The 26,273-nt window shown below is 44.3% G+C and overlaps 1 protein-coding gene across 3 annotated transcripts; it reads right to left on the bottom strand.

Annotated features, from left to right (window-relative positions):
* Window positions 1-1,077: 1,077 nt before the first annotated feature.
* FAM20B (FAM20B glycosaminoglycan xylosylkinase) lies at window positions 1,078-25,847 on the bottom strand. 3 transcript variants are annotated; one of them, XM_068690585.1, is made up of 8 exons: window positions 25,740-25,847; window positions 18,897-19,426; window positions 16,147-16,233; window positions 13,708-13,817; window positions 11,309-11,480; window positions 8,619-8,810; window positions 6,496-6,555; window positions 1,078-4,764 (listed from the first exon to the last, which is right to left on the bottom strand). In XM_068690585.1, the coding sequence occupies exons 2-8, from the start codon at window positions 19,271-19,273 to the stop codon at window positions 4,533-4,535; spliced, it is 1,230 nt and encodes a 409-aa protein (XP_068546686.1). In that variant the 5' UTR covers window positions 19,274-19,426; window positions 25,740-25,847; the 3' UTR covers window positions 1,078-4,532. The 3 variants fall into 3 exon arrangements, with proteins under 3 accessions (XP_068546686.1, XP_068546687.1, XP_068546688.1); XM_068690586.1 differs by lacking the exon at window positions 25,740-25,847 and adding an exon at window positions 25,314-25,608; XM_068690587.1 differs by lacking the exon at window positions 1,078-4,764 and adding an exon at window positions 4,771-6,200.
* Between the last annotated feature and the right edge of the window lie 426 nt (window positions 25,848-26,273).

The raw sequence follows: 26,273 nt of genomic DNA, 5'->3' as shown, positions 1-26,273 counted from the left end.
CACCAATGCCACACATGCCACAAATTTCTTTTCCTTTCTACTTTTTAGAATCAAAAAATTGTAGGGAAAGCAATCTGAAGGAAATTCAGGAAGAGAGCTGGTTTTCAAAACCACGTTCTTTTCCACTGGCTTGAAGTTGTTTCTTCGTATTCTGTAAAGCCAATGTTCATTTTATAATCAGAAACATTTCAAGCTTTATGGTTACATAAACTCTCACCCTGTTACGCAGCAGGGTGCTTCCAACAGAGAAATCAGTTTAAGAAAAAACAGAGCTCCTGGCCACGTACTGACACCATTCTGATGGTGCAGGCCAGCTCAGAGCGTTCCCACATTTCCATGAGCACGGTGACTCGGTGGTTTCACGGTGTGCCGGTCCCCAGAGCCACACGAGGCCGGCAGCTCGTCCCGAAGTCATCTCAAGGCCACAGCAGCAACCAGCGGCTTCCTTTGCTTCCAGATGCCTGACGTTCAGAGCTGCGAGAGTCACCTTGACCTCTGAAAAGCTCAGTGCAGCAGGTTATTGCAAAAACAAGCTCCGATCCAGCAAGATGAGATCTCCATGCTCTGTGGGAACAGGTCTTTGATGGCTGTTTATTTGCCGTGTCTCATAACAAGGCTTCAATAAAAGCTTAGAAAAGCCAACCACAAACACTTGCCAATTTATATACATACCTTTTGCCAAGTGAATACACCGTACAACGAGCCAGCCTACTGGGACACAAGCAAGAAATCAGCCTAGGTGTTTGGCAGATGCAGGGCCCTGGGATGCACGCTACAAAGCCAAATAGATTTGCTCTCTGGAGACCATTTAAGCCTGGCTGTGTTTTGTTAGCATCACTTTGGTACACTCTTCTTGAACACATCCTGCCTTACCAGCAAAGCTCTCGCAACCAAGCTGCGCATTTGATCCCGTTCTTGAAAATAAATACATCCCTGGAACAAATGCCATCGGTAAGCATCAGTGAAGGAATAACTGGGAAACACCAGTAGCAAAACGATTCAAACGTTCAATCCAGCAAATGTAGGAAATGGGGAGAGGGGGAAGGCATGGAGAGAAACTTAAACAATCCATCAGCGTTGCTTTATTAAAATCTTTATTCACACAATGTTGCTTTATGTGGGATTTGACCCTGGGGGATACAAGTAGAAAGTCATGATTGCATTCCGTTTTCTTATTAGCAACCTTCATTTGTGCAGCTGCTCCCAGGGGCAATCCTCTGACAGCTCCAACAGGGGTGTCTGTTTCAAGCATCTTGCTCCAGCTGCCGCAGCAAATAAATTACCTTCTTAATAAATTATTATTTTGCAGTTGAAGTTTGTTTGGCAAGACACACTCCAGTTCATTAGCTGCTGGAAGAGGAGCTGATTTCAGTGTTTCCTCCAGCCTGACTGCTGCCTTCGGAAGGAGGAGATAAATAGCAGATGGCTGATGATGCTCTCTTTTTAATTAGTTCTTGATTTCTGTGCTTCAAGCGCTCTGATATTACTAATATCCACAACATAACCATTTTGTAACATCTGGAGCCAGCGAATTACAGTGTGCACAGTGAACAAGAATTAGAAGTGTCATGAAAACCTCATCAACAGACAGCATAGCACCTGCCTCACAAACCACAACATTTTTTAGAGGTTCAAGCAGACTCCGTTTTGCATCTGGATGTTGCTTCTTATTTCCTTTGCAATGGTTACGACTGACTTTAAAATTCTCAGGGTTCCATATTAAAGCGAAACAACAATCTCTGCCAAAACACCAATGATTACAATGCCAAAATTGGATCTTCCTGATTCTGGGTAAGAGAGGAATTGATTCTTTTTTCCTGCTGCAGGACACCAAGCTCCAGTGACCACAAGAGTCAATATGACCAAAATAAAACAAAAAGAAAAGAAGGAAAAAAGCACCTATTTCCTGCTTCCTCCTAAATGATGATGCTTGACTTCATGCCCTTTGTTTACAACTAAACCAGTACAGTACTTTAATTCTTTGACATTCATACTGAAGGAAAACTTATCCCCAGATCGGATCTGACTGCAAGGTTCAGCTTAAAAGCCCATAAACAAGCAAAGCATAAGCCTTGAACATGAATTTCATTTCATAAAGACAGAGGGTTTTTTAGAATTTGTAACTGAGTCAAATGTGAATCATCAGCAGTGCTGAAATACAAATCTGATCTTCAAATTTCCACAGACCCTTCCCAAAATATTAAGTGCTCATGATTTTGCTCAGAGAAAAAAAAAAAAAAAAAAAAATACTTCAAGCCGCTCTCATGTGCTTCGGTCTCCCCTCTCACGTAAATCACCTTGAACTTTTTGGGAAACAAGTTTATGCCAAAATGGCTTAGTGTGGACCTATTCTGCTTCAGAACAAAAGCATTCACTCACCTCCTGCTACTCACAGTACCTCCCAGCCAGTGAGATGTGGCTGCAGGCTACACAATGTGTCAGCCCAGGGCACTTGGTGCTGCACTAAGGGCACCCACCAGGCACCATCCACACGGGTTAAACGCACCAAGGACCACGGCTTCCTTAAGCTTCTGTTATATTATCCAGTACAGCCACAGAGGCACCAGCTTAACACCAGTGTCCAAAAAGCTGTCTGTGCATTGGTCCTGACTAGCAACACCAATAAATAACTCTGGCTCCAGTCCTGACTGTGGAGTGAGTCTGTGATGTAGCCAAGTCCAAAAGACATCTAGAACATAAAAGCCCATTTCAGGAGAACAGCTGCATTCTACTTTCAAGATATTCTGCTCAGAAAATGACAAAAAGACATCAACAAAATAAAACTACATTTTAAAATAACCTCTTTCACTCACACCTCTTTGATCAGGTATGGCAGCAGCTGCAAGCACCAGTAAACAGCTCTTCATTTCGTCTGCCTGCCACACTGCTGCAGAGGTGGAAAGATTTTGACAGACACGTCAAGGAAAAGGGCTTAAACTGACGTTTTGCTGCTCTGGCTCACAAGTCCAATAAGATATAATCACTTTGGGAAGTGATATGTTCCCTTACTTATAAGGACCATACTGTGTGAACTGAAAATTGATGTAAAGTCTTTAAAATTGGAAACCTGCTGAAGAAAGTGCTTCCCCTTCTGGAGACAGATTCAGACCTACCACGAATGTGACAAGTTTCACGGCCACAAGCTTGTCTGCAGTGCAGACTGACGCAGTGCTGAAGGATGACAGGATTAGCACAGACGAGTGCTGTGAGGCCACCCCAAAAGGCCAACTTGCACAGACCTTTCCTCACCTTATGGCGAAGCCATTAGGAGTGAAGACACCAGGATGAACACCCAGCTCCATCAGAGCATCCCAGTGGGGGCTGCAGGAAGCAGCAAGGCAGAAAAACTTACTGGAAATGCTCAAAGCCGCAAGACAGGTCAGGTAGAAGGTCGGACTGAAAAACTGCTGGCATTCCACACAACGGCAGCACTGAGCTGTGACTGTAGCATCAAGCAGCATGAAGCTCTCTCTGTGGGAGATGATGAGGAAAGAGCACAGCTCAGGGTTCTCTCCACTCTTCAGGGCCTTGTCCACAGCTGTTGGTTACTGGGGAAGTCCAGCAACACATCCAGATTCTCCAAATTAAAAGGGGCATACAGTAAGCAGCAGGACCTCGCTAAATGGAACCTGTTTCCAAGGACAGATTCTGTCCTCCTCCTCAGCTACAACATAACAAAAATTTGGTTAACACAGACACAGGACTGCAAAGAGAGTTCCTCAACTCAGACCAGGTTCCCTACTAACGGAAAAGAGTGACAGGACATGTGGAAACTTACTTTAACCCCTTAACTATCAAGTGCTATATAACCACCCTGTCCTCCTTTAAATTTTCAACCCTGTGGATAAATCTTTGATAGGACTTCAGTGATAACACTAAACCTTTATCACAAGTGAGGCAGCCCCCTTTCTCAGCTTTTTATCGAGGAGAGGGCAGCTGAGCAGCAAAGGTCCCCTCTCCCACCCCTAATGGCATTCAGAAGAACATCCCACCCCCCGGGGTAGGGGCGCAACTCTTCAGTCTAGTAATTATTTTATTCACCACTTCCTCATTCTCTAAAGAAGCAGTAAAATGCCTAACCAGCTCACAGCTGATTACATACAACCCTGAATCAGACAAAACTCACACAACCGTATGTGGGGAAGAGAAGGGGAGAGGACCGTACTGTTCACCTCCATTTCACCCCTCTAGAACCAGTCCACAACTTAGTGTCTGTATTCCACATGCTTCCACCAACACCAGGAGCCATTTTCATCCAGTGCAACGTCCACTGCCGGCAATGGACACACCGCGATGGCCGAGATGCCACTACAGGTACCGAGCCATCCAAGGCTCAAACTTCCCACCTCTCACTGCTGTCAGCCCACGGTAAAAGCCAGCGTCACCTCTGTTTCTCTGGCTCGGAAGCTTCCTGTTCATTTCAGTCCATCGTGGCCACAGCCTGTCAGAACTGATTGTGCTGTTTTTCTATCGCTTTTTTTTTGTTTGTTTGTTTTTTAAAAAAAAGGAGTTTCATCTGTGTTCCACTACAATTACAAATGAGACAGTGTCATCCTGTCTTCCACCAGCACAACATCTGGCCCAAACTGGTCTGTGCACTGCTTCACTGTAGCCAGAATGCTGAGAAGCCGCTGGTCTAGGGCATCCAGATGAGGGTCAGAAAGCACTGGTGAGATGGGGTCATGCGACATGGCAGTTTTTAAGGCAGACTTCAGTACTCCATTCTTCAGGTAATTGAGTCTGTTCCAGGTAGAAACCCGGATGCTGCAGAAGAAAAACAAACACATCATCATACCACTGTCCGGCTAAAGTCCTGTCAGCAATACAAAAAGCCAGCCTCTGGAAGGAGCCTGTAACATCGTGACTTTATCTAAACAGAAAGGAGTTTATCACAAAAATGGTTTGGGGAGGGGTGGGGGCCAGTTATAACCACAGCATAATTCTTATGTTATACAGAAACACTTGCAGCTCCTAGCAAGGAACTTTTTTTTAGCCCTGAGGCATTCTGAACAAAGTTCAGAACAGAAAGAAAATACACAGTCTGTCTGTTAATGCAAAAACAAAACTCACCTTACCTCAGGAAGAGTGTATCTGACCAATAGTTAATCACAACAGACACAAGTCACTCAACTGAACTTCCACAGAAAGTGAGTGTCAGTGATCTTTCTGCTTCAATTGCCATTAGCTTTGTCATGTTAGAGTATCCAAGTAGTCTTTTCTGTGAAGTCTCTTGGGATTTACCCTCCACTTTTTGTGTCTTAGAACCACTAGTCTAAACTCCTTGCTTTTGAGGGCCTCCAAAGAAACAAGCAATGAAAGCAAGAGAAACAAGCAATGAAAGCAAGTATTGTAATAAACCAATAGTTAAAACTTATTTCTTCTTATATGAAGTGTGCCTGGTATCACAAAGAAAGGATATCTGAAAAGCAGAGAACTGCAGAGTCCATTACATAAACATCTCTTCTGGTTACATTTGGGAGAATGTAGATGAGGAAGACTCCAAAAGATCCTCACAAAACAGGAAATTAAAAATGCATTCAAAATTAATACAGGAAAACTAAAGAATTTAAAAATCAATTAATTTAATTGTTCTCCATGTGGCTTCTGCAAAAACGTTGCAAAATGTAGGTCAGGTGTACTGTAGCATGCATAGAGCCTTGCTTGGAGCAAGCAGTAGGGCGAGAACTCAGACTTTCTGCAGAGTTCCCAGGTCTCCCAGACTTTTTTCCAGGCTGAGGAGTTCATGAGACAGAACCCTCCAAGGACAGGCTCAAGGAACTCTCAGCTAGATGCTTATTTTGGAAGGTTTAAAGGAGTTTATGTTATCTTGAAGTAACAGATGCAGGAAATAGATTTATCAGTAATTTTCTTCCTGGTATTTGTATTTACTTGTTAATGAGAAGTAGCAAGGTCCTGGTGAGAAAGGGGCCACAGAAAACAGAAATCAACAGCTTGCAGGCAATAAAAATAAAATGAGCAAAAAACACAGCTCACAAGGCCAAAATGAAAACCAAATCCTGCAAAAAACTACAAACCTCTCTTTGAAAGCCACACCCTGAGCAGTGCTATAGTCCAGTTGAGAAGGAACACTTGGAAATGCAGGTAGTTAAGTTGCCAGACACGTAGAGTCCTTAGCTTCTGTCAGGGAGAACTCAAGCCGTGATGTGAACTTTTATTCAGCAGAAGCTGGATGGAGACAGCTGCAGATGCAAAGTATCTGTCATACTGACTCAGAATAGATTTGACCAGTGACCTGGAGGTGAGACTACTTCCTATAGTCTACCATCTGATTTACTACCTTAATAAAAATGTATTTCTGAGCTTCTTGAGCACTGACAGTACATCAAACACACACAGTACTTCAAAAAAAAGAAAGTACTGTGTACCTGAGTGAGTATTTTCAGGTTGCCAGAAGGCTTCAAACTTAATTGTATCGCAAATCTAAGAACAGAAATTTCATAAGCCATGTGAACAGCATCCCTGAATTTCACTTACATGCAGCACTGATAAAGAGGAGCTAGAATGCTTCTTTCATCCAGGGCAGGGTTTCCAAAGCTGAAAAGCAAAATTAAAAAAAAAAAAAAAAAAAAAGTGAAGCAGTTGAACACTTAATGTTGTTCTCATCATCAACAGACTTGTAAAGAATTCAAAAATCAATACGAGGCACTTTAATGCTCCAAGAGCTTAAATCATTTAAATTAAAACATAAACAGGCCATGACCAATTACAGATATAACTCTCAACAGCATCAGTTAATGTACCAGATAAATGGAAGCAACACCAGCGTACCTAGTTCTTTATCAGACCAAGGCACCTTAGAAACAAACTTCAGAGGAGTTAGGAAATTGGGCTCATCTTGCAAAGTGAGGGAAAGGAATAATTGGTATTCTGGACACAGAGCATGAGTCTTGCCTTTCTGACACAGCTGGGCAGGGAATGAATGAAACATTAGCCCTATAATATTTTAGATGTCCAAGTTTAGATCAATGGTTCAATATACAAGGTGATCAAGCTTAACGCTTCATGATCACAGTTTCTAAGGGAGGCCTGCCAAAAGAATTTCATAGTATTTTAGCCTTCAACTACATACATGCTTTTTTTTTTTTTTTTTTTCCAGTTTTTGTAAAATCGTAAAAAAAAAAAAAAATCCAGTTCCAACCCCCTGCCATAGGCAGGGACACCACCCACTACATCAGGTTGCTCAGGGCCTCATCTAACCTGGCCTTGAACACCTCGAGGACATCCACAACTTCTCTGGGCAGCCTGTTGCAGTGCCTCACCACCCTCTGAGTGAAGAATTTCCTCCTAACACATAATTTAAATCTCCCCTCTTTTAGTTTAAATCTGTTGCTCCTTGTCCTGTCTTTGTCCGCCTGAGCAAAAAGTCACTCTCCATCTTTTTAATAAGCCCCCTCTAAGTACTGAGAAGCTGCAATGAGGTCACCCTGAAGCCTTCTCTTCTTCTGGCTGAATACACACAGCTCTCTCAGCCTTTCTTCATAGGAGAGGTGCTCCAGCCTCTGATCATCCTTATGGCTTCCTCTGGACCCCCTCTAACACCTCCACATCCTTCTGGTGCTGAGGGCCCCAGACCCAGACAGAGGGCTCCAGGTGGAGCCTCACCAGGGCGGAGCAGAGGGTGACAATCCCCTCCCTCTCCTGCTGCCCACCCCTCTGGTGATGCAGCCCAGGACACAGTTGCCCTTCTGGGCTGCAAGCACACCCTGCTGGCTCACGTCGAGCTTTTTTCTTCTACCACACCCCCAAGTCCTTCTCTGCAGGGCTGCTCTCAGTGAGTTCTTCACTCAGTCAGTCCTTTTGTCTGCGATTGCCTCATCTGACAACAAAAGTTGACCTCAAGAAGGACTTCTCATCAGTTCCTCCCAGTTACTACATGTTTCTTTTTTTTTTTTCTTGACAATAGTTACTATCTAAAATTACTTAAAGTCCCTTAAGTATTTTCAAGTGCGTGGTTCTGCAAAAAATAGCATTACTAATCACCTTATCACACTTCTATGTTTTTTCCTCACCTGTCACAGATATTACCAGACTTCAGTGGCTGGTGGATCCCAGCAGTAAGCACCTAGGACACTCACATCGTCTTATTTTGCTCTTTTTTTTTTAAACTTTAATACTTTTATTGCTATAGTAGACACATCGAGAAGGCACAGAATGCCAAATCATTCAGAATGACATCTTGAAGGTATCTACTTGTACCATGGCACTCACTAACACTTGCTAGTAAATAGTAAATCCTAGAAAATTACAATCTTCTACCACTTAAATGAGTACAACTCTGGGGGCAGATCTGTGGTAGGAGGAGAAACACATAAACGTTTACAAGCTGCTTTTGATAAACAAATTGTACTGGCCTAATTTGGGAGTTTCTGTAGTTTGATGAAGACTTAGCCCAAAGCAGGCACAGCTATGTATCTAGACCATGGAGTAAGTACAACAGCCCTTGAAAGCCCCTAATGTTTGGTGAGTAATTCCTAATAATTTTTAGCAAAAATGTACTAATGGAAAAGTGACAGAAAGAAAGAAAACAGAGACAGAGCAGATAATGTGTGCCCTCATGCCTACCGAGGCCTGACCACCAGGATTTCCCTTTGCCTCACCTTTTGGCGTTATCCAGAAGGATGAGCATACTGGCTCCTTCATCATCCTGAAAACTCTCGTAGTGATGCCGGTCAGCGTTCCCAATCAAATAGTCAAATATTGCGGTGTCAATGATATCAAGCAGACGGGGACCAGAGTCGTAAGGTGAAGTCTTCTTCACAGCATCACAATAGCTATCATCATACTCCCACCTGCAGGCCACCAAAAGAAACCAAACCAAATCTTCAAGGAACGCTCACACCGCAAGTACTTAAAGTAGTCCCTCTACTCAACTATCAGTGCTTAAAGAAAAGTTAAATGCAGCAATCAAGGCTCTATAAAAAAGAAAGAGCTGTACAAAAATGTTTTATTAGAAGAGTAAAACCTGTATTAACACCCTAGAGTATGGAGCTATAGTTTTAGTACAAGGTTACACACCATCTTCCTGCAGAAAAGGTCAGAGTTTGCTTAATTCCTGCTCACAAGGCAACCGTGGTTGGGCTGCCTCACTGCAAGATGTCCATTGTGACTCTCCTCCCCTCATTTTCTAACTAAGGACTTTGAGTATCAAGTCTGTTTCTACTGCCTTGATCAGCTGCCACCAGTCTTGCTTTCCAGCAACCCTCTGATCCTTTTTTTCTGCCTACTGTAAATAACCTCATTGTGGTTACTAATGTCTTCCACTGGCTTAAGTGCCCCACGTGTTCATTCTCTTCCACTCACAGTTGCTTCTTTCCTCCCCATTTTCCTTTTGGAGTCTCTCACCTTCTTCTCCACTGGCAAGATTTCAAGCTTCTCTTTTCTTTCCTCTTCTTATACACATAGCCTATGCATGTACCTGCAGTCTTACAACATAGTTGTCATGTCTCAATTCTCCAAAGCTAGGATTTTAAATTTTTCTCATTTTCTTCTTTACAGTTTTCAAAGCTATTCACCACCACCACCAAATCAGCCAGATCTTTGGCGTATATCCTTTCCATCTGTCTACTTAAATAAAAAGTACTTCTATAACATCTTCCATGTAAGGACTGAAACAATCCTCTGCAAAATAGCAGTTAACTTGGAAATGCCTTAAACCATCTGTGAATTGGAAAAGAGAAATAGAGGAAATAAAAGCTGGAGAAACTCACTGATATGCTCAAAATCACACACAGTAATAAAAGCAGAGAAAAAGATAAGAGCTTAACTACTAGAACTGTCACATGCCCCACCTCATCTTCTAGAGATCTGGACTCCAAGCTCCAATATCCCATCTTTCCTCCAGTTATCCAAATCAGAGTGGCAAAATTTTATCTTCTCAGTGTTTTGGTTAACAAATCTCTAGTTTCCCCTTTCTTTTGCATCCAGGTCAAACCTGCATTTAACTTAGAGCACAAACCCACAAGGCAGAAGTCTCAGAATGTGCTCTTCCTCGTACTTGATACACTTCCTTTATGCTATATCTCTCTCTCCCTCTACTGTTTTTCTTTCTCTTATTTTACTTTAGATCAGTACTTAATATTCTTGGAACAATTTTTCAGATATACTATGTGCTCTTCTCATTTTTCATTCAGTCTTTCAAGACAGATCTTTCTCTGACATTTATTTCTGATCCTTAATATCATATTAGCCTAAGACTTCAAAGGTGAGGAATTTTATCTATCACGTTTCCATTAAAAATTATGTAGACTAATGATACTAGACAATTTATGTTCAAAAGGCCAACTCAGGGCAGAGTAGAAATAGCGAGACTGGGAGGAAAATGCCTACAGTTATTTTTCCATGATTATCTGACACAGAAAAAGGAGAGCAAGGCATCTAGACCTTTTAATTCTCCTGATGCCATAGAAGTCAGAAGTGCAACACACTAAGGTGCAAAACAGGACCATGCAATCCCATCTGAGCATAAGTTTAAAATACAATGTATGTCAATCAAGTCAGCGTAGGTATCAGGGAAAACTCCTACATAAGCAGGCAGTGTACAATGAAAAACAGTCCTTCAAAAAAAAAAGAACACACCTCCACAAAATTCAGTCAGTTTGACTTTTTTTTAGAACATTGACCATGTTCTAAATTCAGCTGCTTCTGACCTGCTGAAAAGGAGATAACGTCTACTGCTCAAAAATCAAGCTATACATTTAATGCTCTAAAATAATTCAGTGAAGCTTTTGGATGAAACTAAGAACGACTACATTACTGGAAATCAATGGAAATCTTAGATCAAAGACTAAAAATCTCTTTCTAATCACTTGTCCAGGATACAAATTTGGAAAAAATTACTAAGGTCCAAACCATTTGCTCTGGTCATGACAAAGACATCTTCAACCCAAACATTCTGACATGCTACGTCTTTGTACAAGACCCTAGATCCCACGTGTACCCTCCTACAAAAGCATTCTTCAGATGCGTGGTCCCCAAGCACTGATGGTATCAAAAGGAGGAGCACAGGAATCTTGCATTTTCAGAGCTTGGAGCATGGTGGAGTTAATGTACCAGGCAAGAAAAAGAAGGACAGCTCTTAGCATTGTCGAAAACAATGAAGATTTCTTTCTTGCTCATTTTCATTTAAATCACACACTAGACTTTTTGACTTCTACTGTTGTATCAAGAAAGCTGTTGGCAAACTCTGGGTTTAGAGAAGACTTGCCCCTTTAAATTAGCCACTGTATTGTGAGGACAATTCTAGTACAGATTATCACGTACAAAGATTAACCCTGTCACGATCTCATACCTGGCAAGTTTGCCTTCACGGTAAGTCCTACCCCAAGGGTGCCGATGCTTCTGAAGAGGCCAGACATCTGGTAGCCACAGAGTCACCGACCCCTCCATGATGTCCCCATCTGCACAAGCTGGTTCTGTTTCCCGACAATAGTAGCACTTTCCATAGAAGCAAGTATTATTACCTTAAAAATAAATAAAAATAGAGTAGAACTTAATTTGAAGGATGACAACTGAAACTCAGGAGCATGCTGCTGCAGCAGAGCCTCCCCTGCAACAGCATTTCACTGCACTTGACCTCATGCTTCCTCTCTCTAAGAGAGAAAGGCTCAAAAGGGATTAGACAGACATCCATTCATTCAAAACAACATTAAAGACTAATACTTCAAGGTGAGAGTATTTATATTTTCTGCTGTATTATCTCTCAGCATGATAAAAACAACACTGCACGATCACCAAGTTTTTTGTGATCCCTTCCTAATCCTCTGGACCTCGACTCTGCAACCTTAGCACTGCTTGTTTAACGCGCTGGTCAGATTTCACACTTTTTTGAAAAAGTTGACTGTGAAGAGACAACTGAAAAAAAGATTAAGCAGAACACAAAGTTGGAGTCGTAAGACTTGCCACACAATTCAGCTACTTGAGCTGACCCAACAGGAGAAACAAGCCAACATTCTTAGGACCCAAGAATGCAGCTCTGTCAGAAGTTTCACTGGTGTCTTCTGACAGAAGAGAAATGATGAAGCCCAGCAGCCTTTAGTCTGTTAAGTACTATGTAGCCTGTAGGGTAAAATAATCTTTGTAGTCTGGATTAACTTCTTTAGCTTAACCTTTTCTGCCACATCCTCCTAACCTGCCTTTGCCTGACCCCTGCCAAGTCAATTCCCGTTCCATTCCCACAGATGTTCTTCCAAAACATTCTTCAACCATGTCTCACTTCCTTGCAACACCTCTTATTCCCCGTCCTTTTTCCTCCAGCTCTACATCCAACATCCTCCCCAGACACCAACATGTGCTTCTCACTTTCCATCCTTACACCGTGGGTCCCAATCTCTCATCACAATCATCCACATCACATCAGCCAGCACTCCTTTGCAGTCCCCCATCCAGAACTGGCTCTTGTGCTCTTAGCATCCCACTTGGACAGCTGGAGGACATCAAGCAGATGATCACTAACAGTACTGAACTTGCAGCCCAGCAGATCTCAATTTGCATGGACAACCCTGCAAACCTCGCTTCCTATGAATGGCTTACAGCAGGTCCAGCATCTGAGATTCTAGCCAGAGCTCTAGCAAATCTGTACTGAGCATTCATGAACCATCTTTCCTCCAAAACTTCAGAAACAGAGACAAATTTGTGTTGACAAGAGATTCCCCCCCAGTGCAATTGTCACAGTTCTGACCATGTATTTGGTTTATGCTCTGTAGAACAAGGGGTTCCAAGGAACCTAAGGGAAGGCAATGAAAAATTTCTGGAGCCACACTTTTCAAGTCAGCATTTGTGCTAGAAAACTGCTTAGTTACTTTGGCTGAAATGAGAAAAAGTAAAGTCTGCCTGCAGCAGACACCCAATCTAAATGCAAGAAGTTTGGCAAGGCAAAGCTACTCACTTCTGAAAGTTCAAACTTATAACTGAAAGCATTAAGCAAGCTTAGAAAGTGAGATTACCAGCAGTGTTTCTAATATAGAAATAAATACAGACACATACATCACACAGATCAGCTGTAATGAAGAATCATCTCTAAATTCTGAAGAAAGAATCATCTCTTTTTTTTTTTTTTTTAAATTAAAGAGTGGTTATTAGGTATTTTATAAAAAGCCTGAAGGATTTAAGGGTGGAGGCTGAGTCCCCTGTTGGTGCTTAATGACCACCTGGTAGGAGCTCACATTAGGAATTCCCATTCGGTCCCCTTTCCAGCATTGTGACTGCAAACAACATAAGGAAGTTCTGACACAGTTATGGATACTTAGCAGACTGACGTGGCACAAACACCACTGAACACCAACCAATGCACCAGCTCTATAAATTATCCCAAATAACCCGTGTCAGCATTAAACAACTCCATTCTTTTCCTTTCAGGCCTAGTAACAAACATTTCTAACAGCCTGTGACAAAAATACAATTTTTACTCAAAAAAAAAAAAAAAAAAGAAAAAGAAAACTCATCTGTAACAGCAGCATTTTGGAACAGAGAAATTACAGATGAAAAACCACTTGGAGAAAGCAGTCCTCCTCCCCCACCAGCTGGGGTTATACAAGCGTTAGGATCTCTCTTGGCACAGAAAGAGGCTTACCAGCTTCCTGTCTGATACTTAACTGTTCTCTAACTGTGTTAGATTCCCACAGCTCTTTTTTTTTTTCCATTAAACAGATTTTTCTTTACTGGGCTGCACAACCCATGGAATCTACTTACCTACAGTCATGAAGGTGCCCAGAAGCTGCTCTGTGGCAACTGGTTTGATCTCTGTACGTAGATTCACAAACCGGCCAACCACTAGCGGAGCTCGTCGGAAACCTAGAATTCTGATTTGGGGTAAAACACACACAAACAAACAAAATGACAAGAGAAGGGATAAGAATTAGCAACACAGGCAGCAGTTTTAAATTAAACATAACCGAACAATACACTGTCTCTGTGCCACTGTGTGAAATCAAGATGATTTGAGACCAGGGAATAAAGCTGGAATGCTGCAGCAACCTCCTCACTTCTCCAAGGCCAAGTAAATAAACCCCTCTTTCTGAAGTGTCTGGGTGTTCAGTTACTTTACAGGCCATCAGTGGCACTCCTTTATTAGACTATTTGCAGCAGAGCAACACAGGATGAATCATGCTCCAACTCTGAGAAATCAGACCTGATGCCAGAAGTATCTATCACGTCTTGTGAACAGGCTCAGGCAGTAACCATATGGCCTCTGGGCTGGTCACCTGGGAAGATCATTCCTAATTTGTGGAAATTACAATCTGATAAAATGTTATGTATAAGCCCAATTCAAATGCACTTGAAAGTAAACAATCTAGGAGTTTAGAACGGTAGAATAAAACCACATGTTTGAAAAGTGCCTGGAAAAAAAAGGTGGGAAGAATAATCATCAGACTTGCAATCAAGAGATCCAGGTGCTACTCTCAGGTCTGCCACAGACCCAACTCTCTTAATGTACGCTTGATAGCCATTTGGTAGTCCTTGCATCTCAGACTCTCGGTCCCTTTTTTGAAGGGACAACCTCCATTCCACAGCAATACTGGCAGAGTCATTCCTTAATAGCTACAAGGTTGTTTAATTTTTTTCAATATTTAACAAGCAGGTCCCATAAGTATAAAATAATTCTAAGGAAGGGCTCCACAAAACGTCTACCTAAACAAACCATGTATGCAAGAAAACAAAGCTCACAGCCAGTACAGATATGCACAGTTTGAGATAATGCAGGCATTACAAATAGATAAATGCAGAAATCATATCCAGAACACCTGTCCCTGTAGTTTCAGGCCCACAGCTGAAAGTCCAGTATTTGGGGTAGCACAGCCTCCCCACCGGTGGTAAACACAGCATGATTCGGGTCCTTCTTGAAACAACAACACTCTGGGCCAAAATTTGCAACGGTCACGATTAAAACAAATGTGCACATATGTTATATGGGCACGTAGTTTTTGCTAGATGTTCTTGAAGAATACAGAGGTACATATAAAAGAAGAGAGGAAAAGGCCTCCAAAAAAAGCCAAAGAGATAACAAGGAAGAAAGAGAAGGACGGGGTTGGACACTGGGATGGGGCTTTGAATTGCTGTCTTACAACGTTTGGTCTCAGCTTTTTCAAGGAAACTGCAGTCTGTATTTTTCTGGAAAACACACATGAGCAACAGACATCTGGCTCGATCTACAATTTTTTGTCTTAACACACACAGGTTTTGGCCCACCGCCTGAAGACTGCATCAACAGTGATGGGAATTATGCAACTAGTTATCACCAAACCAATTTCCATCACCTGTGCAATGAGTTCCACAGATGACCTAGGATTAGCAAAAATACCTTTAACCACCTACAAATTTACTCACAGTGAAGAGCCTCTTATTTATGTACCGATAAGGGAAGATTAAAACTTAAATTAAGTAAACTGCTGTATTATTTGTCCCTACCTATCGCCTTGACCAAGGATTTACATCTCTTCATCTAAGAATTAACATCTTTAAATGTCTTCAGAAGTCTTCTGCAAGGTGCCCATGCCATCCTCTTATAATGAGGAGACCAAGACTACACTCAATTACTCAAGGTGAAACTGCATCTCTAACCCACATTTCACAACTATCGATACTCAGTGTTCGGTATTTTCCATCCTGTTCTTCGTATCTACTGTAACTTTGGATTCTTTTTTTTTTTTCTGGTAATTTTACCTCCAGCTCAGCTCCACAGCACAACCTCAATACCCATGAACACAATTAATAGATAAATAGCTGCTTTTCCTCCAGGGTGCACCGATTCATATTTAGAACTGTAAGTCTAGACGTTAACCTTTACTTTTAGCATAGCGGACATTAATCTATCACATTTGGCAGTTCAGACTCTCGCACAAAATTTGGCTCACTCTTCCTTCCGAATATGTTATAACAGCAGTTTCAGTGCTTATTCTCCTTTCCGAGTATCTCACAAAAATCCTTAATGGTAGAATCTAGCCAGATCTTTGCAATGCAGTTTCACAAAAAATTAAAAACATCACTTTTACTTTTGGCTTCAATGTGACATATTGGCAGGTCAGAAACATCTCACATGTGAGATGCTTTCTTCAAGGGACTCCTTTTCCTTCCACTCTGAGAAAGAATTTACCAGAAACAATAAAACCACGTAGTCCAATAGTTGCATACCTATCCAAGTGAAAGGCTGCCACTTCTGCGTTGTGTCTGTCATAGCCAGCATATGGTTCTCCTTCCACTACATAATCCCTGGCATATCTGTAATGGAAGTAAATCAAAAAAGTGATTCAGGCAGGATTTCCATCAGTTTTGCTGTTCAGAGAAACAAGTACAATAACTGCTAAGCTAAATGGTCTCTGGGTCACTTTCAAAATGATTGCTTATGGGAGAGGGAGAAATTAGTGAGATTAAATGGTGTACAGACTACTGAAGTAGTAAATAAGGAGGCAAGGTCAAAAATTTACAGTGGTCTCAAGAGCCTGGGAAGCAGGGCCCATTCAAACTAATGAGTTCAAATTCAACCATATGCCAAGTCACATCTAAGAACAAAGAACACAGACCCAGCTACAGAACGGGGGCCTATTTATACTGGAAAGCAGCAACTCTACAAATGATTCGGGGGTTAGAATAGATTGTAGATTAACAAGAAAATACAATCTGATATTGTGGCAGAAATGTCAAATGCAATCTTTTGTAGTTAGAAGATCAGCAAGCGTGAATCTGAGAATAACAGATACGGAAAGTCCCTTTCTTTTGGCGAAGAAAAGACACAATTAACAGCAAGAAGTAAAAGATTGACACTCATTACAACAACAGCAGCAGCATACCACGGTGAAGTGTCAGGCTTTTTTTTTTATTAGATGTTAATTAAATAGTGGAGACAAATAAAAACTTCAGATGTTCATGACACCTGAATCAGGTCTAGATACTGCTTAAGAAGCGTAAAGTACCACTATTGATACTGAGAAAATGAGTGAAATGCAACACACAAAGCAAGGCCAAATTAGATTACCTATTTTCTCATTTCCATCTATAAATCTAATTGTGTAAACTGGATGATTTTTCAACAGACTTGGGGTTCAAGCAGAAGCAGCAGTAGTGTACGTGAAGCCACAGGGCTCTAGTTTGATGTTTTAAACCTGTTCAGAGAAAATCTCTGGGGCCAGACAACATTTCACCAGTCTGAGTACCAGTCAGTCTCTGCAGGGCAGCTCAAGAAAGCATTAACCTGTGCTGGATGCTATGTAGTTTTTGGAAGGAAGATTTGACAGATGCTAAATTTGAATTTAGCTCCAAACAAGCACTTTATTTCACTGGCATACAATGGTAGCAACCATTAAGCATATTATCTTAAGCTAGATTTTGAGTAATTCTGAAATTAGATAGCTACCAAAAGAACACAGCTTCAGAGTCAGGTCTTCTGCATGTACTTACAGCAGGCTTTTGAAAGCAGGGTCACCTTTTGAAAGCTGCAGAGCTAAAACTGATCAGTAAAACACAATCAACTTCTTGCTTCCATGCACAATAGGCATCTAGCACCTCCCAGGGCAAAGGTGGTAAATCAAGAGAATCCATTCTTTTCCAGCCAGTGAGCTCTCTCAAAAAGGTTGTTTAATACAGCAGCTTTCATACATGTTTCAGGTCAAAAGCTGAAAGTTAAGTAGACTCTCCTGCAATGACAGAACAAGACTCTACCTCCACATCTAGCTAGTCAGCAGTCACAAACAGACAGCCGCAGCCATACTGTCTGGCACTCCTATAAACTGTCTAGCACTCCTATAAACATTCCCAGCAGCACATGTCCTTGATGGAGCATAGTCAGGGATCGCCTGCACGGACATTGGAGCGTAACGTAGTGTTTGGTGAACCTCTTTACAGCACTCACTTGGACAGAAAGCGCTATGGAAATGCCACAACTTGTTATGGCACATATTGGATGAGCTGCCTGCCATACCACCAATGCTCCTGTGTGAACGGTTCACATGGTTAAACACTGCCTGGCCCCACAGTGAAGCTCCAGCCAGGCCAGTAGCTGAACATACAGAAACAGGAGTGCAAGTTCAGGAAGTGGAGGGCAGATGTCTTTCCTCATCCTCTAATCACTCGTTAACATGTCAGAAAAACTTCGTAATTTCTCAGTCCAACATCCTTTGGAGAAAGATGTACTCATTCTGGGAGGACAACACTTCACATTTGCAATGCACTCCCATAAAACACCTTTTTACATCTTTTTCTCCTACTTTCTTTTCCCCCAAAGGGGAACAGTTCAAAAAGTTTTATAGATGTGCTCAAGATTTCATAGATGTCCAATCACATCAAATTTCCCTTCAGATCACTGTAAACAGAGGCCTTACCGAGGAAACATCCCTACCTGCTCATTCTTACTTTGCTCCTCCAGTACTTGCTACTGCCAGACAAGAAACTCCTGAGTTTTCGTTCTGACCTACCAAGCCATTTTTACAGCCTACATGTAGCTACACCAGACATCCAGATCCACTTCTAAGAGCACTGTGAGCTTTCCCTCCTTCCCTGTTTTTGAACTGCATTCTCTCCTGGCAGTTTTAATTGAGAAAGAGTAGGCAAGACTTGTCTCCATGCTGCCAGAACAGGCACTTCCAGAATCGCGAAGATACTGCTCAGAAACATGTTGATTTAACCAACACTCCCTGAGGACTGAACACAGTGATTATTCTTTTAACCTGCAGCAAGGCTGGTTCAAGCACCAAGCCGTACAGCCTGACAGACAGCTGGCACAGCAACCTAGTGTTACCAGGGGACCAGCAAGGCTCTGTATTGTCTCACAAATAACAGAATGACCTTTCCGTTTGTGTGCAAATTTGTAACTTGGGTTAATGCGACAACGTGGAGACAAAGAAATACATAAAGCAGTTATTAACCCAGTCACTGAAGGCAATATTTACCTCTTGGGTTTGAAGACAACCTTCTGTCCTCCTTCAAGTATTAGCAAAGCTTTCAGCTGTGTCCCTTTGTATCCCACGTCAGCTTTTATTATCTTCTTTGTCGACATGGCGTGCATAACAGCCCCTAGCTCAGGCGTCTCCTCGGGATACACCTCCCGGGGCACCACCCACTGGGCTGCAATCTCCCAGGGGGACTGCAACGTGTGGTCGAGGCGGGGGTCCAGCTCTACGCGCAGGCTCGCCATCATGCGGTGGAAGGCGCGCTGGTCCTCCCGGTTGGCAGCTGAGGTGTCCAAGTTGTCAATGAGGAAAACTTTTGTGAAGATGAAGATGACAAGGAGGATGGCCAGGAGCACGACTCGCTGCTTTAGCTTCATGGTGACTTTCAACCCTTCTCCCCTGACTCTTGCTTCCAAGAGTTCCAAGAAGTCTATCGGAGAGCAGGGTGAGGAGCGGGATGTTAGTTAATGAATTCATTCATAACTTGCATTGTAAGAGAGAGATGGCCACTGAAGCATCTTCTGGTACTCCTAAAAGGAAACAAAATACAAACTTAATTGTCTTCCCACAGATCCCACCAAGCTGAAAAATCAAGTCTGTTCTTGGAACATTAAGTCTGGATTATCTACACTCATATCCTAAAGCCCACGCGTTTCAGTTAAACCACGTGTTTTGCTGCCTCCCTGTAGCCTTTAAGCGATCTACAAGAAAGGGGAAATTGCCTGATAACATCTCTACGAAGCCAAAATCACAACAGCGTGTGTTGCTAGCTGCAACTACAACGGGTGAGACTTCTGCAGAGAATTATAGTGTAAGTCAGTGGCTCCAATTTCACAAACTCCATTAATACAAGAACCCAGGACCTCCAGTCTCCTAGGGATTCATCACTGAAGAGAGGTGTCCCAGGTAGATTCTCTAACACTAATAAGCAGCTAGAACAGTTTCACTGCCTAGTTCCTGAAGCTGTAAGGACTTAATTTATTGCATTTCATTTGCAACCACTGTAATTGACTCCTCTTTTCTCCATTCTCAAAAAAAAAAAAAAGTGACATCTTTACTTTCTTGTGGTTAACTCTGCATCTCAGGCAGTCAACTGTAAAACCAGTAACCACAAAAAATACATAAAGTGTCTGTAACCTCAACAACAAATTAACAGGAAAAAACATAAAACACTAGCACCGTAGTCCCAGAAACATCACCCAAAACACAGTTAAAGCCACATGTGCTTCTATATTTACCTTGGGCTGCAAGATGTGCCCCACCCCTCAACAAGTCTTTGCCTGTTAAGTTTTACCATGTAAGGACAACATAACACTGAGTTAAACAACTTTATTTCAGTTATGAGGACAGGAATTATCTCCATACTATCAACAACAGTAGTTAAAAACCAAGTGGAAACAGACAGTATGGCACATCTCTGAGGAGCACCCAGAGCCAAGAGAGATTTCTCTTTGCCCAAGCTATGCTAATCATGCAAACCCCAAATGGCACCCTGAGCCGTGGTAGGACTAATATAGAAAAGCTTTCTCATGCGATTTAACAATAAGCGTATAAACCAGTCATTATTAATCATGTCACTGGAAAAACAAGCCATGCAGGCTAAGTTCATTTACCAGCAGCAACCAAAGGACAGCGAGACCACAAGCTGCCAGCCAGACACAGATGACAGCCGGCTGAAGAAGATGAAGCCGTGCTGAAGCACCTGCATGGACATCGTGCCCTGCTCACACAAGTCTTTGGGGGTGCAAAGGTGCTGAGGACCTGCACGCACTGCAGAGCTGCACCTCCACTGAAGACGGAGGCTGTGCCAAATGCTGAGGTGCACTCTTTGACTTTGAGCAAGTCATCAGTGCAGAGGCAGGTTTGCCACGGTGTAAGGATACCGGTATAAAACCACACGCGAGCCCAAGAATGACTTCATGCACCTTAAACAAATTTGCAGAAGGCAGCCCCACCCTCCCTGCCAGCTGTGGGGCTCCCCCAGCTCCCTGTGCGTCACTGTCAGCTTTCATACCGCGAGGCAGTTCGGTGAGCCAGGCTGCACACCCATCTAACCACCGACCGCCTTCTTCTGCCAGTTTTAAGCCAACCCGAGGAGAGCAGCTCTCAAAGAGAGCTCCCCTAACGGGAGACGATGCAGCAAGCGGTGACAGAGCTTACCCAGGTACGGAATGGCACTGCTGTCAGCACCACCACCCGCGGGGTGGTCCCATACTCCATCCATGCCCAGTGCTGCTGGCAGCCTAACGTGCAGCCGAAACCCCAGCACAACAAAGGTGAGCGGCTGAGCCATCCGTTAGCAACCTCGTTACAAAAAGCCCACCAACAGGGACGAGGAAATGCTGTGACCAACTGTCAGCTCTTATTTTCACAGTGACCTTTTCCAGCATAGCCACCAAGCTGAGCACGAGCCAACGTACAGGTGACAGCCTCCAAAGCTGTGAGAGGGTGGCTCTTTGCCCAGTTTACCACCGGATTATTTTTTTTGCCCTCCTTTAGGTGACAGCTCAGTGCAGTTTGGCCTTTCCCAAGGTACACATTTTGCCTCTTAAATACTTTCTATAAGGCCTGTCAACAGAGGCAGGGAAGAAAGTGAAAGTCTCACAGCAATGAGTTAAAAGTGAAACGTGAACAAGGGGGTTAACGTTAAGAGCAACCACTTGCAGCAACATAAAAACCCTCTAAAGAGTAGTGAATAGGGTGAAAGAAGGCTTTAACCGAGCGCTGTGGTCCTGAGGTAACCATGAGGTATTAACTTTAATCTACTGGAAAACAAGCACTTGTACCAACAGTGAAAGACAACAAGACAGACGTTTATACGGTAATTAACACAGATTATTGTTCATCTCAGCTCTGTGTAGGCAGCCCGCATTTCTCCGCACAGCATGTCAATTTGCATACTGCAAGCATGACAATGAGAGGCACAGACGAGGAAGATGTAGCTGACCTGAGAGCCCTATGATTTAGAAATAAAGAAAAAATCTTCCCAAGAGAGCCCAAAATAATGATAACATTCTTAAATCTAAGAAAGGAAGGCAGATCAAGCTACAACTGTTCCCTCCGATCGTAATTTATTTATTTAAAACTAGTAATTCTGTCATTTTGAACACTGCGGTTGTTGGGATCTGCTTTCATTCATTTTTAAAATCCATCCAAGTTTGTCAGAAGTCCCACAGAAGAACATGGCTCCTTTCAGAAGGATTACTCCTTGTTATGAGAGATGCATACACACACATCTTTCGAAAGCCTGACAAGCCAGGGTTGGCTGCCTAAAGCACTGGACAGAAACGTTTCTTATCTTGGGAGCTCAAGCTGGGCACCCACTTTCCTACACTGAGTTTCAGGAATGCTAAGTTTCTCCACGAGTACTTTGGGGCAGGGGGAGAGGGAAGGATACAACTTGGAGCCACCACTTAAATCAAAGGCCATTTACTTAGCCTATCCTTTGGGACAGCTCTGAAACGAATTTTGGCTGAAGGCCTTCAACAATGGAGATAGAAGTCAGCAAAAGAAATTCAATATTTGCTCTAAGACATTTCGGTAATTCCTGTAACTGAATGACCAGTCCTCAGCAAACACCTCTCCCCATGTCATACAACCACTCCTTACATTCCGCCTGAGCCCCGACTGCAAGCAGGTGAGCCCCATCCCAGTCCTTGCTGACAGCCGCCAACGTGAGTCCTCAGCTGCTTTTCCCCCCCCAACCACCACCCCCCCTGAGGTTGCTACGCAATTGATTTCACACACGAGCTGCAGAGCCTGCACGGTACCCGGGAGGTGCCAGCATTATGCTCGCTGCTGCACAGAGCGAGCCAACAAAAATCAATCCCTGCGCGAAGAAGTTCACCACAGAGAGCAAGAACTTCAGCTTTATTGTTTCAAATTCAAGGCGGTTAAGAGTGACAGCACCCGGGTGCTGTAAGAAAATATTGATGCGGTTCTGAAAGAAATTAATTTCTTCCAAAAGAACAATTTAATTTCTTTCCAAAGCAAAGCACAAGCGTTTGTCACAATGGATTGGCAAGGAGGATTATGAAAGCTCAGGAAGGATGAAGCTGGTCCTGAAACAAGGACAGAGATGGAAAGGGTGGCCACATAAATAAATGAAATAACAACTAAGAAAAAAAAAATGTTTTAAGGGGGAAATAGGGTAAGAGTAGAACTCCGCAGAGCAAAGGACAGAAGAGCCCAGGACAATGACAAAATAAGGGACAGCAATAAGCTCAAAGGAGACCCAGAAAGGAAATAGTTCCAAACATGGAGAGGGGTGAAAGGACAAGGCAAGGGTGCCCCCACTTAAATACAAAATAAAAAATAATAAAAATAAAAGGAGCAAAGGGGCCGAGTAGCCAGTCAGTTCTACATCACGGCCACAGGAGCAGCGGGCGTATGAAACAATCCTAGATGTTCTTGAAACAAAAAGGCACCAGGGAAGGAACAGCCAAAGTTCCTAGAAGCCAAACAATTTTTAAGCCTCCAACCAGAATGAACAACCCAACAGAGCAACCCCAATACCTACAGCCCCAGAACCCACACTCTTCTCCTCATATAGTGCAGCCACGCTGATCCCTTACCAAGCCCAGGTTAACTCTAAAAGTAGTGGGGTTTCAGTACTTTTTTTTCGAGATTCTGCTTAGCACTATCGCCAGCTACCATTATTGAACAGAAAACAGAACCCAAAGAGTTTGTCACTTCATCACCCAAACTCTACTTCCACGTCACAAAAAGACAGGGAAAAAAACACCTCCCTCTCTGCCATCTTACCATACTTCAGAACAGCTAGGAAAATAAAACAGAAATAAACAACCATGACAGCTTTTCCATAGTGCAGTCAACTGCCAGGTTTGCCCCCAAAAAGTTTTTTGACTTTCAACATCTTGTCAGGCTATTTCCTGATCAGTTTTGTCTCTTGTTACAGCTAGGTCTGTATTCTCAGCAAGTAACTCATCTCCCAAATCAATACCCAAACACCAGCATCGTCTAAATATCACGGTGGGGTCACTGTGCAGACAAGCACCTGAACGAAAGCACACCCCCTTGCACTGAGTACCAACAGCACAGCACTTTACTCCCAGGTCAAAAAGCAGCATGAAACTTGCCTGCTACAAACAGCAGCAAAACCTGTTACTGTCAGCAGCCCACAGCATTAGCAGAGGACCAGCTGAGCTGCCATCTCAAAAAGACTTGCATGCAACACAAACTGATTTTATTGTGCTCCAAGTGACAGAAAAGGTCTGAGTGGGGGCAAAAGTTTCCTCCTTCAGCGCTAGGACACAAGAAATCATAGTTCAAGCAATGACAACCCGATATAAATATGGTTAAGTATGCTCTAAGTTTTATTTATACTCATGTTTTTTCTTCCTAACCACACCTACGCCCTTTAGGATCTCCTATGAAAAGGTCTTCAAAAGCTCTCCAATATATCTCAGAAAATGCCTTGAAGAAACAGCGTACAGAGCAGTGACATTTTCCTCTTCCCAAAGCCTACTTCAGCCTCACCAGATCGATCAGTCTTCCTCCCCTCCCCTCTCTGGCCAGCTCCCTCACAGCTCCTGCTTTCTCTCCCTGCAAAAGCCTCGATATTTCAGTCTTTACAGCCAGGCTCCCACAGAGCTTTGCGTAGATCCATCAGACTCATTCTGTCACTTCCATTCTCTGTACGCTGCTTTGTGGACTAGTTTAGTAACCCAGTGCACAAGGCTTCGTGTGCATTTACTTGTCTGCTTTTTCTGTTAAAACCCACACTATCTATAGGCAAAATCTTAGTGACAGCCTACGCTTGAATTTTCCGTGCACAACTGCATCTCTGCATGACCATGAGAGTATAGATAAAGTAAGAAAGATCACAAGCACTTTAACCACCATGTTATTCATGCCTGTAGCTGTGAACATCAGTGACTGCCTGAGATATTCCTGTACTGAGAGAAACAAAATCATTTTGTTCACCTGTCTACCTCGCTCCCATTACATTCCTCAGCAACTTTAGAACCCATCACCTAAATTTCTGCCACGTTTGTCAGAGGATCACCTCCTCGAGCTTTATGGAAACACCCAACAGGTAGAGGACAGAAAACTCAAGGAGCCAAGGGCAACCCAGGGCATCCCCTCGAGCTGTCCAGCAGCTGGCCGGCCACTTGGCAAACACCGCCCGCCACCAGAGCTGGCTGTGCAATGAGGAGGGGGCAGGCGGGGACACGGGGAGCAGTCCTAGGGAGAGGGGGGCTGTTGGGGGCTGGGGACAGGCAGGCACGAATTGCCGCGGTAGGACGTGGCAAGCAAGGCCACAGGAAACCAGGCTGCATCGATCCTCCTCACAGAAAAACTTCCCTTCAAGCAGGGTTCGTATGGGAACAAAGTTTATATAACCGCACTTTTCCCTGGGAAGCTTTTGGAGCCGCCGGCTCGTTTCAGACGCACCTGAGAGCACCGGGGCCGTTTATACGCGCTGGCTGGAAGCTGGCAGCGGGGCTGCGGCGCTGGCTCCACAGCCGCCTGCTCGCCTGGGGCCAGCCCGGTTCTGCCCCGGTGAGGAAGAGGCAGCCGGCACCGAGCGGCCGAGGCGGGCAGCGAGGGGCGGCGCTGCCTCCTGACAGGGCGAGGCCCGGCCCGGCCCGGCCCTGCCCTGCCCGGAGGGGCCCGAGGCGGGGCGGCGGCCCCGGGCCCGCACCGCGCCTCAGCAGGGGCCGCCCGCGGGGGGCCCAACGGCCCTAACGGCTGTAACGGCCGTAACGGCTCTAACGGCCCCTCCGCCCTCAGGTGCCGCCGAGCCACACAGGCAGCGGCCCCTCAGGGCTCCTCAGGGCCCCTCCCCTCCCGGCCCGGCCCGGCCCCGGCCGCACTCACCCCTCCCGGCGGCCCCGCTCCATGCCCGCCGCCACCGCCGCCGCCGCCGCGGCCCCCTCCCCCCCCCCGCCGGCCCCCCAACATGGTGCCGCCCGCCAGCCCGGCCCCGCCCCACAGCCAATAGGCGGCCGCCCCGCCTCCCGCGCGCGGCCCGCCGCCCAATCGGCCGCCCGCCGTCGGCTTGGCCGAGGGGAGGCGGCGCGGCCGCTGATAGGCCGGAGGCGGGCGGCCCGCTCCGCCCTCCGCCAATGGCAGCGGCCGAGGGAGCGCCCACCTGCGGCCGGCTGTGGGGAGGGGGGGGGTGAGGAAGGGGAACGGGGTTAACCCTATCGTGCCCGGAGCCCCCGGAGCCCCACAGGTTGCCCTGTAGGGGCAGGGGGCGTTATAACGGGCACCCCACAGCATTTATAGGGCTGCAGGGCGTCACGTTATGTTACACAACACAACATTTTCTTCCACGACTCCCCCCCTCCCTGTTTAAGCTGAAGAATTAAAGCGTTTTGGTTTTCAAAATAAATAAATAAATAAAACACC

This window comes from Anas acuta, chromosome 8 (assembly GCF_963932015.1).
Source record: "Anas acuta chromosome 8, bAnaAcu1.1, whole genome shotgun sequence".
NCBI lineage: Eukaryota > Metazoa > Chordata > Aves > Anseriformes > Anatidae > Anas > Anas acuta.
The sequence above is the reverse complement of the archived record's forward strand: the minus strand, read 5'-3'. Positions and strand labels throughout refer to the sequence as shown.

Coding starts and splice junctions, on each gene's coding strand:
- FAM20B (XM_068690585.1), bottom strand. CDS start 19,273: ATGAAGCTAAAGCAGCGAGTCGTGCTCCTGGCCATCCTCCTTGTCATC. Junction 8,811..11,308: donor CGTGAAGGCAAACTTGCCAG/GTATGAGATCGT, acceptor GGTGGCCTGCAG/GTGGGAGTATGATGATAGCT. Junction 4,765..6,495: donor CCTCTTTATCAGTGCTGCAT/GTAAGTGAAATT, acceptor TTTCTTCTGCAG/CATCCGGGTTTCTACCTGGA.